At 45.7% G+C, this 16,200-nt stretch overlaps 1 protein-coding gene across 1 annotated transcript; it reads left to right on the top strand.

Moving 5' to 3' along the window:
- The first annotated feature begins 274 nt into the window (after positions 1–274).
- On the top strand, positions 275–7,857 carry NPC2 (NPC intracellular cholesterol transporter 2). The gene is made up of 4 exons (XM_007117096.4): positions 275–413; positions 3,635–3,742; positions 5,398–5,570; positions 7,006–7,857. The coding sequence occupies exons 1-4, from the start codon at positions 332–334 to the stop codon at positions 7,090–7,092; spliced, it is 450 nt and encodes a 149-aa protein (XP_007117158.1). The 5' UTR covers positions 275–331; the 3' UTR covers positions 7,093–7,857.
- The last annotated feature ends 8,343 nt before the right edge of the window (positions 7,858–16,200 follow it).

Raw genomic sequence — 16,200 nt, 5'->3', positions numbered from 1 at the left:
GCTTTGATTGGCTAGAAATGCTCCCATTGCGGAAGCATTTGTGGGACGCACCCACAAAGCCCAGACGGAGCATTGGAGAGAGGAGCCGGGCCGGAGGGAGGTGGAAGCCAGCTGGCCTGGCAGCAGAGCGGACCGGATGGGCGGGGTTTGCGAATGTCTGGGACCCTGTGTCTGGCTCCCTGGAGCCGGGGGCGGGGCGCGGGCAGGCCTCGGACCTGGTTGATGGTGACCGGTCGCCTGACTGGGCTCCTCCCCCGGCCCGCCCCTGAAGGTTTATCTTGTGACCGCGGAATCTGGTTCTTCTTTCCTTGAGCTTGCAGTCTTAGCTGCGATGCGTTTCTTGGGCGCCGCGTTCCTGTTCCTGGCACTCAGCGCCTCCGCCCTGGCCGAGCCGGTGCATTTCAAGGACTGCGGTGAGCCCCGGGGCCAGCCTGAGGTTCCCGCACCCTCTGCGGGAGACCCCGACAGAACCCGGTGCTAAGATCGCCGAGCTAGGTTGGGTGGGTCCTCCGGGCCGCCAGGCTCAGCCTCGGACCCCTCGTGGAGTGGGCTGGAGTGGGTTGGGGTAGGGGACAGGGTGCTGGCCTGGATGAAACCAGACCACTCACAACTTTTCTCCTTCCTTGGAACGCGTGTTTGGGATCCCAGCACATTCCTGGAGGTGGGCCTTTTTCTGAAGTTTCCTAAAGATTGTAGGGCAAACAACCGAAGATCCATGTGCAGCGTTGGGCGTAAGGGGTGCGGCGCAAAACTGCTTTTTATTTATGCCTTGTGTCTTGGATGTCCTCTGCCTCCCCACTCCTTTTGCTTTTTTGAATTTCCGTTTTGCTGACAAGTGGAAAGTCAGTTCTCCTTTTCATGAGTTATTCCGTTAGGGCGTCCTTTGGGCTATGGAATTTTGTGATTCTTACCAGTTTTCCCCTCCTATTTATAAAACTCATGTTTCTGGTCACAACTTGTGATGCATAACCCTCTCATTCAGCTGTGGTTGGAATCTTTGTTGAGAAACGCAACAGGGGGTAGAAATTGTGAGTTCCTTCAGTCAAGCCTATCAAATTGTTTGAGCAGAACTTTTCTGAAGTGGAGAGGTGTAATAATAAATGAAAGAGGCATGAAACTGATTTTATAAAATTTATGAGCTGGAAGGAAACTTGGAGATCCTATAGTCAGTCACTGAATTCCAGAGATGTTAGGTTACTTACCCAGTCACACAGCAGAATGGCAACCAGAATAAATTTGCTCCTTCATATCCAGTGCCCAGGTAATAGTAACTGCTTAATAAATATTTGTTGGAAAAGTAAATGAGGGAAGAAATACTCTTTCCACTATATCTCCAAAATTCATGTTGAGGCAAAAGCAAAGTTGGGGGCTAGGAGACAGGAATGATTAAGGAATAGCTGGCCTATTTATACGTAACAAATGCTGTTGCACTGAACTAGGAGACTGGCATTTGAAAGATCCTATTATCATCTCAAATTACTGCCTTTCCCTCCATTAAACTTAGTGGCCAACATTTGGATGAAGACACTGTTAACTTTATTGTCACTCACCTCTCACAATCTATTTTACAGATGAGGAAACAGGCACATTAAGGTACTTGCCCAAGTTCTTACAGCAGTAAGGAACCAGGTTCCTAGTAAGCAGTAGGAAACTAGTGGGTGTTTGTGAGTCACTTTGGGTTTCAACAGTAACATTAACACTAAAAAAAAGGTGGGGGGGACTCGCCTGTCGGTTCAGTGGTTAGGGCTCCACGCTTACACTGCAGGGGGCAGGGGTTTGATCCCTGGTCAGGAAACTAAGATCCTGCAAGCCACGCGGCGCGGCCAAAAAAATTAAAAATTAAAAAAAGAAAAACAACTAAGGAAACTAAATCCTGACATTGTTCTGCTCATGTGAAAAAAGCAGGTGTTAGACCTATGGCAAAAACCTCTTAGGGGAAGGAGAGTTTCAGTTACAGACTTTCAATTTACTTTTGAATTGGGAAATACAGTGTAAAAACTTCAGTGCCCACATCAAAAGGTTTTTTGAGTCCCACTCTACGCCCCCTTTCCCTGAAGTGGTATTTCCTCAAGTGAGAAATGGGGCCAAGCGAACTAGTTTTGCAATTTTTGCAGGTTAGAACTGAGAAGTTTGCTCTGTTGACACTGGAAATCCAGGAACGTCTTGTCAGCAAAAATAAAACTGGATGAAGGAGCTACAAGTACTGCCCTCTACTCAGTTCCTACTAGATCATGGGACCCAGCCTTGAAAGAAACTAGAAGCTGAAAGCTTCAGCATAAGCACTGATTTTCAATAAGTTGTTGACTAAAATTCCGGATATATTTTTTCCTGGCCATAGACGATAGGACAGAGTGGAGGAGCGTGCTTAAAGAAGAGAATCTTGTATTTATTGTTTGAGAACTTTGCCATGATGGAGAAGCAAGTTGGTGATAGGGAACTGCTAAGTATGATTTGTAGGCCTAGCTGAAGCAGTGTTAGTCAATACGATGCAACTCTGCCACCCAAGAGCAGGCAGATAATGTGCTCTCAACCTGCCATTTCCTTTCTGTCTTCATGCGTTCTACTTTTGAGACAGAGTCCATTCTATTGTCTAGATCCATACTTTCTACCCACCAAGTAAATTTGAGGTGAGAGGCTCACCCTTTGTATGAAAGGGAAACTTGCTAACCCACCCAGGAGCAGCTACTCTAGATTGAATTCATGGACTAAATCCCAGTATGATAGTAATAGCGAATACCTATATAGCATTACAATAGTCCAAGCACTTATTTCAGAGCTATATGTGTATTAGCTCACCTACCCTATGAGGTAGGTACCATTATTAGCCCCCAGAGAGGCTAAGTATCTTGCCTTAAGGTTCCATAGTAAGTAATGGAGCCAGTGAGATTTCAAAGCCAGGTAAATGTCGGATCCCAGAGTCTAGCTGTCAGCAGTGGTATATGAGTGGCAGAGCTTAAGCTTATCCCTGTTGTTTACTTGCATTCTCTCCCATTCAGCTGTCTGGTTTCAGGGGCCTGGATGAAGTAAGGAGATTCTTAAAGATTCGTACTTAACCTTTTTTGGTCAAGGTATTTTTGTCCTTGTTTAGACTGAAAAAAAAAAAAAAAGGACACACCCCCTGCCTCAAAGACACTTATTCTGAAGAATACAGGTTCCAGAGTAGAGTGCACAACAGATGCATGCTTAAAATTGTTCTCGTCGGTAGGAGTATACAAAGCTCAGAGACCACTGATTTGGAGAGCTCCCAGGACAGGATTGAAAGATGGTAGGGAAGGGCAGTTAGGGAGCAGCCAGTCTCAAGATTCCACATGGAGACAGTAGCCGTGCAACCTGAGCCGTCGCTTATGCCGTGTGTGCTGCTTTAACATCCTGTGTCAGGAGGGAAGGAAGGGTGGGGATGATCTTCCCTGGAATAGCCCTCCCAGGATACAGAGCAGGGGAGCTGACTAGGTTTACTCAATAATTTCTTTAATTCCCTTTCACCTGTGAAATGTGAACAGTTTCCCGGGGACCACGGATGGTCAGAGAAAGAACTCACCCCTGTTGGGAAGGCAGAGCACCTTCCCGTTAGGTAAGAGGCAGCCTAGGTTGTTTGTTTTCCCACCCATTTCAATAAATTTTTCTTCTTTTGCAGGTTCTGGGGTCGGAGTTATAAAGGAAGTGAATGTGAACCCATGCTCCACCCAACCCTGCCAGCTGCACAAAGGACAGTCTTACAGTGTCAATGTCACGTTCACCAGTAGTGAGTAAAAGTGGCTCGAGGGAGGCCCGCATACCACAAAAAAAAAAAAAAAAGTGGCTCTTACCTTCAAATTCATCTTAAAGCGTAACATCAGTCTCAAGTATTGGAATAAGTGTGGGAATATGAGGGAGGGGAATTGCGGTCAGGAATTCTGTGGCCTCCCTCTCGATGGGCAAAGCCTGAATTCACTATGCTCTTACACTATGCTCCCTTCTCATACTGGGTTCCCATATGCCTGTTTCTCAGAATCCATAGCTGCCAGACTCCCTTCGAGCAAACAGGGGGATTTCCATGTTTTCACAGGTCAAAGAAGACAGCTTGGCTTCTCCGTGCCCTATTTTGGTCCATATTGCACAGTGGATTTCATGGGAGTGTCAACTCTGTTTAGCTACTGACTGCAGAGTGTTCGTACAGACCCCAACCCTGTAGACTCTGGAACGCCTCCAAAGTGTTATTTCAAGCAATATATCTTCCGGCTGTTAAGTCTATATTCTGCCTGAAAATATAGGAACAATTAATATTTAGCGTCTGTAAGGTTTGGGGAACTCACTGGTGACCCAAGAAACAATCTAGAAGCTTTCTTCTTCAACTTGAAGACACGTTATTGGAACTTGTTTCTTTCTGGTACCACATTCATTTCCTTCAGATTCCCAGGAATCTAGACAATGTGAAAATCTCTGTTTCTAGAAGGAGCATCTACCTTGAATCTTTCCCTCATTTTCTATCCTATGGAACTAGACTAGACAGACTAATTAGGAACTTTGAGATTTCTATCATCTCTTGTTTGTAAGCCTAAAGACAGCTCTAAGTCCTAGAGTTGTTCTCTCTCCTGGACAATACCCTGTCCCCTCTATTGTTCCAAACCAAAAAAAGTACCTTCTAGGCAAAAGTAATTCCCAACCCAGACAGAAAGAAAGAAACAGAGCCAATGCTCTGGATCTCCAGAAGAACCTAATAGTGCATAACTCAGTTGCCCTAATTTTAGTATATTTATTCCTCCTGCCTGACTTGCAATATGGAGGGTAGAGGTTAGCGAGAAACGTTCCTCTTTCTTTTACCCAGTTTCTAGAGGGTTACTGCTTTCACTGCTGTTACAGCCCGTGGCATTTCTATGGAGACTCCTGTTCCCTCTTTCCATGTTGTCTTCCATTTTATTCTTAATTTCTATCGGAATCCTTTGGACAGGGTATTTGAGAGTTCAGAGACCAGTCTCCCCAAACCCTTTAAGATACACAATACACTTTGACAGAATCTGATGTAAATAGTAAACTGAAAGTTTACCACCAAAAATCAGTTAGCTTGTTCGATAAAGTTATTTATCCATCCAGGTAGCTCTGATTCTCCTGAGAAACTATGAAGGCAGTGAAGAGCAAGGTGGGGTCAACAGCAAAGTAAACAGCTCCCACTGACTGCTTTTTTTTTTTTTGTATAATTCAGTAATTTTTCAAGTTTCAGAGTGAATGCTTGCTGTATAGCATTCGTGGAGGTACTAAGTGTAACTCCAAAGAGAAATAGACCCTAGGAATTAAGAGGTACAGAATTTGGTTTGCTATCACAGCAATGCCATTGCTTGAGAATATGTCTGAATTTTTAATTTAGAGTTTGGAAATAGGCTGTTTCCTTCACCATCTTATTCTCTTTTTTTTTTCTCTTAGGCACTCAGTCTCAAAGTAGCAAAGCCGTGGTGCATGGCATTGTGATGGGCGTTGCAATTCCCTTTCCTATTCCTGAGCCTGATGGTTGTAAGAGTGGAATCAGCTGCCCCATTGAAAAAGACAAGACCTATAGCTACCTGAATAAACTACCCGTGAAGAGTGAATACCCTTCTGTAAGTGACATTGTAGTTGAGGACACCGAAGGTCCTGTGACTAGATCGGAAATCTGAGGAGAGGGGGCAGGAAGAAAAGATTAGAATAGGAATCCTTCATCTCTATGAGGAAGAGTTGGACACCTGGGAGAAAGGAGTGTAGGAATCTTGAGCTGGGGCGGAGAGTTTTCACTGTGTCCCTTTGTTCTTTGTCTCTTGCTTAATGGTCAGCCTGGGCCTAACGATGCCTTTTTTATATACAGTATTTCACTGGATTCTTGTGACCACCTATGTAGAGGTGATACTATCCCCATTTTACAGATGAAGAGATGTTAGCCTCCAATGCTGTGCAATATGAACAGAGTCCATTCTGCCAAGAATTACAGCCTAGATTGAGACCCAGGTCTCGTGATTCCAAAACCTGTGCAATGTTACAAGATTTTAGCTAGGTACCAAATAGTTCAAGATTTCAAGTAGTCAGAGCATTGTCATCAGAAAAACCTGGTTTCTCCATTAATCTCTTAACAAGAAAGCAGTAATTTATTATGTCCGTAGCAGAGCGGTGGCTTTTTCCTCTGCTTTCTCTCCTCCGCCACCACCGCCACCCCCAACCTTCACCTCTGACTCGCCCTGCTGTACCTACTTCTTTTTCTGCCAAACACTTGTGAGATAGAGCTTGCTGGAATGAGCCTGTGTTAACAATATGAATCTTGATAAGAATGGAGGAAGTAAAGGGATTACTTTTTTTCTATGAAGAAAAAGAGCTGTATTTCTTTTTCTTTTTTTTTTTTTTTTTGATTTATTTAATTTTTGGCTGCGTTGGGTTTTTTTTTGCTGCTGTGTGTGTGGGCCCTCTCCAGTTGTGGCGAGCGGGGGCTGCTCTTCGTTAAGGTGTGCAGCTTCTCACTGCAGTGGCCTCTCCCGTTGCGGAGCACAGGCTCTAGGCGCGCGGGCCTCAGCAGCTGTGGCACATGGACTCAGTAGTTGTGACGCCTGGGCCCAGCCGCTCCACGGCATGTGGGAACTTCCCGGACCAGGGCTCAAACCTGCGTCCCCTGCATCCGCAGGCGGACTCTCAACCACTGCGCCACCAGGGAAGCCCTGGCAGGCGGATTCTTAACCACTGCCCCACCAGGGAAGTCCTGGCTTCATTTATGTACCATTGATCTCAGAGGGAAAAAAATGCTTTAGAAATTGTATTTGAGAAGCTAACTAGACTAGGATGTGGCACTGCTAACACCAAATCCTAGGTGTAACTTGGTTTGCCCTTCTAAGCTTAAGGACAGAGGCTGTGCCCACATCCCAAGCAGCCTTCATCATGGCATGACTGAAGAAGAAAAGGATGAGGAATTAGGCAGTTTGTTACAATTTACATTTAGGATTCATAGTTAAACCCATTCTGGATTGAGGTGAGGTTCTCGTTTCATTTTTCCCAATTCTTTTTCTCTTTCTCCAGATAAAACTGGTGGTGGAGTGGGAACTTAAGGATGACAACGACCAGCGTCTCTTCTGCTGGCAAATCCCAGTACAGATTGAAAGCTAGAGCTATTTGATGCCAATATGTCCGTCTGGGGGTGAGAGAGCACGGGTGGAGGGAGAGGAGGAGAGATCAAGTCTAAACTAAATCGGTGCCATAAGATGAAAGGAATTTCTAGACTGCCGTTCTAGCCTGTCAACCTCCGAAAGCATCTAAGACCCTATTTCTTGAGAGCTCAGAACTGTCGCCCCTGTATTATCCTTTGTAAAAGGGTTGAAGGAAGGAAGAGAAAGTGAGACTATAGGGATTGATTTAATTGTCTTCAGGGGGAGTTTTTTGTTTGTTGGTTTGGTTTGGTTTGGTTTTTGCTTTTGGAATAAGGAGGGTCTAACCAGACATGATCCAAATGAGGCTGCTTGGGGAATATTGGATAACTTGCCCTAGGGTGACCAGCCCTTGCAGCAAAGCACGGGTTCCAAACCACATCCATCTAGGTGGGATATTACATCTGCAAGTTCCTCATCTCCACGTGCCTCGTTGAGTTCAGTGCATCTGGCCAATGAGCTTCCTCACCTCCAGCTCCGTTGCTTCACCGGCCATGACTTGCTCTGCAGTGGTGTCCAGCGTGGTAGTGGAGGGGAGGTATTCTACGACAGAAATTCTCTGCAGTTAGCTCATGTCTCCTTTACTATCTTAGGTGGTTTTCATTAAATGCATCACTTGATTAGCAGATGTTTGATTTTTTTTTTTTAAACACTAACTTGTGGCTTCTTTATGCACCTGGAAATGTCCCTTTGAATAAATAAAAACTCGTCAATCTTTTCTTCTGCATTTGGGCTGTGGACACCTGCTTCTTTCACAGAGTATGTTCCCCCAGATCCATGGTAGGTGGACACCTGGTCCCATGGTCCCAGAGTGCAGTACTGTAAAGACCTGACTTTCAGAAACTGCCACTTCTCCCTTTCACACAGTTAGGCCTCTCCTCTCTATCTTACACAAAATGACCCTTGTCTGCTTCACTTTGCACAGTCTTATACCACCAAGTGTGCTTGAAAGAAACAGTGAAAGCAAACATCACCTAGTTGAATAACAACATCTGCAAGGTCAGGGGAATTGAATTTGGGGTTCAGGCGGGGAGTAGGAAGTTACAAGTTGGCATAAGCACAGCAATCTTTGGGAACCTCCTGCCTTGAAGAAAGCCTAGAAGCTTGAAGATGAAATGTGAAGTTGCAGGAAGTAATGGCTAGATTATTTAAATCTTGGAGTGTCCTGCTCTTGAAGTACAAGTATAATCATGGGGCATATATTTTGCTGTTTTGAATCAATGTACTATCAGTCAGGTTTTAGCTGTCACAGAGATTACAGCCCTATTCACAAAGGAGTTGGGTAATGTGGAAGGTCATCTCTTTTAGGCTGGGTTGCTTATGCAGCAAATAAGTCATTTGGTCCAGTTCTTTTCATCCTACTGATTTCACTAGATTTCTTGCATTTCTTTGGCTTGTGAGTTTCCCAGGAAAACCACCAGGGGACAGCAATAGATTGGGAATAATGTTATCAACGGCCAGGATTTCCTAGTTAATTCCTGGAGCCGTTCAACCACTGTACTCTAGCTAAGATGTTTTGTGTATCCTATCACATTGTGTCTAGAGGGACAGCCCACTCTGTCTCCTCATGCTGAACCCTGGATATATCAAACTTATATGGATTCCAAAGGTGGTTAACTGCTATGGTTTCTGGCTTCAGACTTCCGGTAGTTGGATCCTGATTTCACCAATCAGTAGGATAACCAGTAAGATCTTTAAATCCCTTAACTTTTTTGTGTGTCAGTTTCCTTATCTGTTAACTAGAGATAATAACAGTAGAGCTGTGAGGATTAAATGAAGCGATGCATGTAAAGCATTTAGAATGACCCCTGGCACATAGTACATAATCAGTAAATGTTAGCTGCATTCCAAGAGACAGACATTGTCCCTCATCTAGGTATAGCAGGAAAATCAGAAGGTTCAATCTGATGTGTGATGATACGTCACTTCAAAAATGAGGCAATCCTCTATGCACAGGAACTTTCTCATGTGCCTGGAAAACTTCAGTTCTCATGTGCGTCTGCTCTCTCCCTGATCCCAGAAGACTCTCATGTCATTGAGCTCCTTTGAGGCTAACAACTGCCTGCCCTGCATTTTGTACGTCTGCCCTCATACGTTGAAGGAGGAGAAAAAAAGCAGTCCCACTAGTGTATACCCTTCCGTTAGAGCAGAAGGGTCATATGCAACAGCTCAGAACCGTTTAGCAGCCATTGTGAGGCTACATGGGGCCTGCAGCAGTGAGCCGGGTAGGGCTCTCATGGGGGGATTAGTTTGAAAGGTCTGTCTTCTGTACAGAGGGTTTGCGGGCAGCCCCCTCGAAAAGGTCATGCTCTTTCCTGTGACGCTCTCACGCTTTTCTAGTCCACTGAGCAAGCCACGGAGGCTTCGACAGCTCCTCTCTTGCGTGAGTTCCAGAGTAGAGAAACCCCAGACTCCAGTGGTTAAAAAAAACATGATGCAGACCCCTGTTTACAAAATAAAGGGAATCCAATACCCAGTATCCCCAGTATGGGAGAGCGTTAGATGGGAGGGCTGGCATTTAGTCAAATCTGCAGGCTAATGAAAAGCTATGAGCGTGGAGTAATTTCTAATCCCCTATGTTTGGTTTGAAATTTTAGTTGACTTTTTAAAAGCAACAGACTGATCTTAATTATGCTTTGCGAAGGTTGATAAAACAGTCTGTTCTCTAAGAACACCCACGGACATAGGAAAGTGGCTTGACATAGGTGGGGTCCAGGCTAAGGGAAGGTGATCTGGGATTAGCCATTTACATCAGACAATCCGAAAAGCAAATATTGCTTAAATGACTGGGTTGTTGTGAGGACAGGGTCATGGTACATAGGGAGAGCATTGACACAGAGGAAAGGGTTATGTGTGAAAAATGTCGCCAAGGTGATAGTTACCTTGAACAAGTTTTTTCCCAGGGGCCCTTGGGAAAGAGACAGATCAGGAAATAGAAGCTGGGAGATTTAAAGGCCTGAGATACTCAGCTGAGGAGGGTGAGGGTGTGTGTGTGTGTTGTAGTCTTGTGTGACCTGCGGTAGAAAGTGGCACAGGATCTCCACAGATGTGGCCTAAAAAAGTCATTAGAAGAGTTGAGTCATTTGGGGTTGTTGTGTTTCCTTCTATGAAGAGAATCCCCTGGCCTATCCCTCAGATTCTAAACTGAATCCTATTCAATTACAGCTGTCAGTTGACTAGCAGCTAAATGGTCTGGGTGTTGGTTGCCATGGAAACAGCTAAAAGGCCCATCGCTATGGGAACCTACCATGCTCTCCAAACCAGGGATTTGGTTTCTAAAAAGAAGTGGAGGGGAGGGTGGTGGATGGGGCCCAGGAGATGGGCTGCAGAGGTGGCTTGAGGGTCCTTGGAGAAGGTGGCAAAGTGGTGAGCGCACATGGCTAGTCCTTAGTGACTGGGGTGGAAGAGGAGCAGTGGTGTCTCCCACTTGCTGCAGGCATTCCATGCCTGTTCTCGGCTCCTTGCCCCGTGACGCCAGAGAGTGCAGATGTTTACTGTCCCAAATAGAGGAAAGGCATAAGACCCTGGGGCAGACCTAGCCCATATCAGCGCTGCTCCCCTCATCTGCTGGGGCTCTGAGAGGAAAAGTCGTGGCTCCTCTCTGCCTGGCAGGCTGTTCTCCACACGTCGTGTGTCCCAGATAAGCAGCCAGCAGTGAAAGGATGAGCTTAGCTCTGCCTGCCGGTGGGTTAAGCTGATAAGGAGCCTGGCAGACAAAATGGATGACTGCTGGCCTTGAACATGGCAGAGATGCTGGGAGTTGGAAGATGCCAGGTGAGGAAGCAGAAGGGCTTCTGTTCTCAGCGTTAGAGAAGTGCATTGCTCTGCTCTCCCCTACCCACTCACAGGCCTCTACCACAAAAAAAGGGGTACTGCAGGTGGAGCAAAATATTAAAGATGGGGTTTTGCAGAGGTTCTCAATGGATGCGCACAACAGTTATGAGATTCTTTTCTGGGTTTTGCAATCAAGGGAAATAGCTTACATCAGTGTTTAGTGGTAAGCTGACCTTTTACTGGAACGAAGACAAAACAGCCTAGTGGCTCTGCCATGAATTACTGTCAATGTGTAATATAAAAATGGAAGGGATTGGGCTAGATAATCTCTAATGTCTCTGTCAGAACTAACAGCTTATGATTCATCAAGACACTGAAGGGAAGCTCAAGCACCACGGGCAAGCGGATGCAGACTAGTCACACCTCTGAGTGCAAGGACACTTCCCGGAGTCCAGAGGGGCTTAGGACAGAGAGTAAGGCCAAGATATTTGATTTAGAGACCATCTCAGATAGGTTTGTCCCTGGGAACTTTCACCCGATTCTCCAGAATTCTGAGATGGGTGGTCTTGATCTTCTCTCCTCATCTCGCCTTCTCCTGCCTGCAGGTGCTGGTCTTGGCCCCTCCTGGGGAGATTTAGAGTCTAGGAGCCTGGCACCAGAGAGAGATGCCAACTGCAATCTGAACCACTCCACAGGACCATTGAGCACTTCCCCAGACTCGTAGGGAGGTTTTCACTTTTGGAACACAGTAGTTGTTTACATTTCTATACTGTTTAAATTTTAAAATGCATACTGGGTTTCTATCCCAGCTCCAACTCTTTCCCCAGCTGATTGACTTTGGATGAGTTATTTAACTTATGCTTAAGGCTTCAATTTCCTCAGCTGTAAAACAGGAGAATAAGAGTGTCCACCTGGGGGTGATTCTAATGATGACCCGAGGTGGTGTATGCAAAGCATTCAGCTCAATGCCTGACTCTAATAAGTACCTGATTATTATTATCCTTCTAGATAAGAAAAGAAGGTTGCATCCATGGAAACTGCTCAGTGGCCTAGAATCACAGGCATTTGCCATGAATTTGTCTTCTAGACTTCATTTCAGGTGCCATTCAAGACCAGTGGCCTCCTGATGGCCTCCCTGTGGTTTGCCTTCATTAAGGCAGATTCTAATCCTCTCTTTAGGACACTTAACCACATTCTTTTTTCATGTGTAATTTGTAATTATTGTGTCAGCTTACCTTCCTACTAGACTGTAAACATCTTGAGAATAGAGACTGCCCTTTCCTCTCTAAGTAAATGCCTAAAACTCAGCACTCAGCAATTATTTAGCAATTTTTTTTCTTTTGTTTTTTCTTTTTTTTTTTTTTTTTTTTTTTTTTTTTTTTTTTTTTGCCGCTCCACAGGTCTTGCGGGATCTTAGTTCCCCGATCTGGGGTTGAACCCGGATCAGCGCTGTGAAAGCGCCAAGTCCTAATCACTGGACCCCCAGGGAATTCCCATTTAGCAAATTTTTTTAATGTGGAAAAAAATGTCATGATTCTTTAAGTTTTGAATCTGACCATTTAACCCTACAGTAGCCTTGGTCTCCAAAGGGCTGGGAAGAGTAACAGTTGATTTGGTTTCAGTCTCAGAAAGAAGGGCATGGTAGTGCCCTATCCTGGGTGGGTAGCTCTAGAGCAGGACTCGGGCTCCCATCTTGTAGAAGTCAGTTGTCATCTGTGTCCGGGGCTCATTGACAACACTAGCTTGTCTCCAGCCTGCAGGCTCCCTGGCCTTGGGCTCAGGAGGAAATGTCTCCCCCTCCCTTCCTGGCAGCTGTCTGTCTTCAGTTCTGTTCTCCCAGCCTCCCGGCTGCTCTTGGCTGCTCCCGTCTGGGTCACGATGCCAGCTCTGTAGCTGCATGTTGTATCAGGTTGCCTCTGAGAGTTCGAGAGAAAGTGGATCTGGCTTATCCCACTCTATCCCCTCTCTGGTACGCTGAATCTCTGCGGCCTTTCGGCTTCCCTCCGGAGCTTGCCAGTGCCCGGCTCAGCAGGAACAAGGCCCATCGAGCTATCCAGAGCATCTCCAAGAGTGTGGCTGCTGAGAGCCATCTCCTTTCAAGGTGGGTAAAGGAAAGCGCTGGGGTAGGGAGTAAGGCAGCAGAATGGATGTAAGAGAAAAGACTCTGGGCTGAACCAATTTGCCATAGGATCTTTGGATGAATCATTTAACCTCTTTTAGTTAAATATGTCACAGAGGTGTTGTATGGACAAAAGGAAACGATGGATGTGCACACATAGCTTGGAAATACAAAGGCTACTCGTACTCAGAATATTGATATCATAGGCTAGTGGAGAGGACCGGCAATTCACCTTGTAGATTTTCCTGCTTAGTTACTGATGACTTGATGAGCTGGACATACCCACAGAAAAACCCACAAGAAAAACAACGTCCTGGATTTGATCACTCTAAGAGCAAGTTTAAGATTTCACCACAAAACGGATGTCTAAGGCAGCTGACTTTTCTGAAATGTTTGCTGTTAGTCCTGAGGGTATATGCAGCTAAGGCAACTGCTCATTTCTGTCATCCTCATTCCCTTGCAGAATTTATGTGGGCAGGACACTGTGCATTACTTCAACCAACGCTTACTGAGCACCTATTGTGTGCCAGGCACTCTGCTGGGCCCTAGGGATGAAAAAAATGAGTAGGGCAAGGTCCCTGCCTTCAAGGAGCTCAGAGTCTAGCGGTAGAGGCAAGTGGCAACCATCCCGGCGATACAATGGGACAATGCTGTGACAGTCACATGTATGGAAGGCCGTGGCATCCAGAGGGAAGAGCACTGAGGGCGATTTGGCCTGGAAGAGGCAGAGCCAGGTCAGTCTTCTGCTGGGAGCATGGCTGCAAATGGAGATGTCTAATATGGTACTAGATCTTTATTCATCCATCATTTATCCTTCCTTCCGTCATTCAACAAACATGTCCCTGCTCTTTGTCTTCTGAGGTTTTTTGGAATATTTATTGTAGTGAATTTACCTTCTCCTGAACTTCTCGTCTTGGTTAATTTGTTTTCACTTAAAGTACCTTCTCCTCCGTTTACTCTGGAACTAAGTAAGCATACTTGGTTATGTCCTATGTACCTAGTACACTTATGTGTATCTCCAGCTAAAGTTATCAATTTAGATTTTAGACTTCTGGCCCCCATCTGACCCACTTCTCCTTTCTCTGTCTATGCTCCTGCCACACTGGTCTTTCAGTTCCTCAAGTTGGCTGTGCTCCCCTCCCCCAGCCACGGGACACTTACACATGCTGTTCCCTCTGCCTGGAATGCTCCCCCACACTTAGTTAACATTCATTTAGTTAACTCTTAGTCATCCTCCACATTTCTGCTGAAATACCTCTTCCTCCTGGAAGCCTTCCCTGACCACCTCCCCCAGATCAGAGCAAGTCCGTACTTTGCTCTACGTTCTCATAACACCCTAGTTCCTCCCTTCCAGGCACGGTTCAAAGTTACATGCTGGTAGGATTATTTGATTAATGTCATTTCTCTAAATAACTTGTAACCATCATCAGGAGAGAAAACATTTCTATTTTGCTCATCACTCATCACTGTATGCACAGTGCTTAGCACAGCTCAGTCTGAGGAGCAGGTGGCCAATAAATATTTTTTGAAAGAATTAAGTAATGGAATGATTAATGACGTTTTTGCCACTATTTGCCTTGGGCCTAAATGGCTGTGTGTCCAAAACCAAAAACAATCCCAAACATAAAATCAAGGACCAGAACTGAACAGGGAACCTCCTCTAAGAGAGGCACAAAAAGAAGGTAAACCAGGGGCGAGATGTCCCAGAACTAGGGGGCTCCTGGCTTGTAGGAGTGGAGGGCCAAGGTAGGAAAAATAGAAAGTCTGGAGCCCCCTGGCAAGGTCAGACCTAGGAGGTGGGTTGGGAAGGAGGGAGAATCAATAGGTAGGTATTGAGCTATTACCCTGATTTTCTCACAGGGTACTTGTGTTCCTTGGGTGTGAGATAACGTGCCGGGGTCCAAAAGACAGGATAAGTGTCCCGTTCTCCTACTGCTTCGGTTATAACTAGACTTTGTGGAGTGTGGGATTGAGGGGGAGGAAGATCATTTTATAGTAAAACCAGTACTGATATAAAGTGGAGTATAAATTTCATGTGATGATAAAAACACAAGATTTCAAAGATATTGATGCTATGACTTCAGTGGTAGCTCAGTGAAAGAGTCTGAAAAGCATTAATACCTCAAAGTACTATATTCCAAAGGATTCTGTATGATTGAAGTTTTATAAAGCAAATATTAGATATACATGAAGAATACGCTCTTTTGAGGCAAGATTTTTCTTGTTCATTTTTGTACCGCTCGCCCCTCCCTCGAAGACCTAACACAACAGTAGTTGTGCATGAAGTGTTGAACGGAATCCACAGCAAACCACTCACTGTTAGTCTGGTCAGTAAATTGTTCACTGGATTTTATTATCAAGGTTGCTCTGCCTACCCACTCCTCCAGAGAGAGTTGGGGTCACTTCTGTGTCTCTCTGGAGAGGAGCTAAATAAAGAGGCTCCATGGGGTGTTGTGTCCAAACTATTCCAGGATGGAATTGTGTGGGAGACAATGGAGAGGAAGCAAGAGTGAGATGCAAGCAGAAAAGTTTGAAGAGGATTCAACTTCCTGCCATTGCCTATAAGGAAATTATTCTCGAGTTTCTCTGCATGTTTCCTTGGTTTTCTGTGTTTACCTTGACTCCAGGAGGAACTGTGAGCTTTTTGAAGTCAGGGCTGTGTCTGTTTTTCACACAAAGCACCTGAAAACCATGCACAATAAATAGTTGTCCACAATCTGGCCCAGGGAATCCCCAGGATCAGAGTCGATAGAATCTTGGCAAAGATATCCATCCAGATTGCAAAGCCACGAAGAGCAGAGTTCTCAGAGGTAGGTGGTAGGAAGCAGGAAGTTGGTAGAGTAGGTGTGTGAGGAAGGCTGGTGGGTCCTTACGAGTGAGCTGAGCCTTGGCGAGCAGCAGTGGGGGTGCGAGTGCTGATTACTGGGACTGATTCTCAGCAGGCTCTGAGATGAAGGAGACAATGTTCTCAGACTTAAATCATTGCTTTTTTTTTTTTTTTTTTTTTTCTTTGCGGTACGCGGGCCTCTCACTGCTGTGGCCTCTCCCGTTGCGGAGCACAGGCTCCGGACGCGCAGGCCCAGCGGCCATGGCTCACGGGCCCAGCCGCTCCGCGGCATGTGGGATCTTCCCAGACCGGGGCGCGAACCCGGTTCCCCTGCATTGGCAGGCGGACGC

Source organism: Physeter macrocephalus, chromosome 11, assembly GCF_002837175.3.
Source record: "Physeter macrocephalus isolate SW-GA chromosome 11, ASM283717v5, whole genome shotgun sequence".
In the NCBI taxonomy this organism is placed as follows: Eukaryota; Metazoa; Chordata; class Mammalia; order Artiodactyla; family Physeteridae; genus Physeter; species Physeter macrocephalus.
The sequence above is the reverse complement of the archived record's forward strand: the minus strand, read 5'-3'. Positions and strand labels throughout refer to the sequence as shown.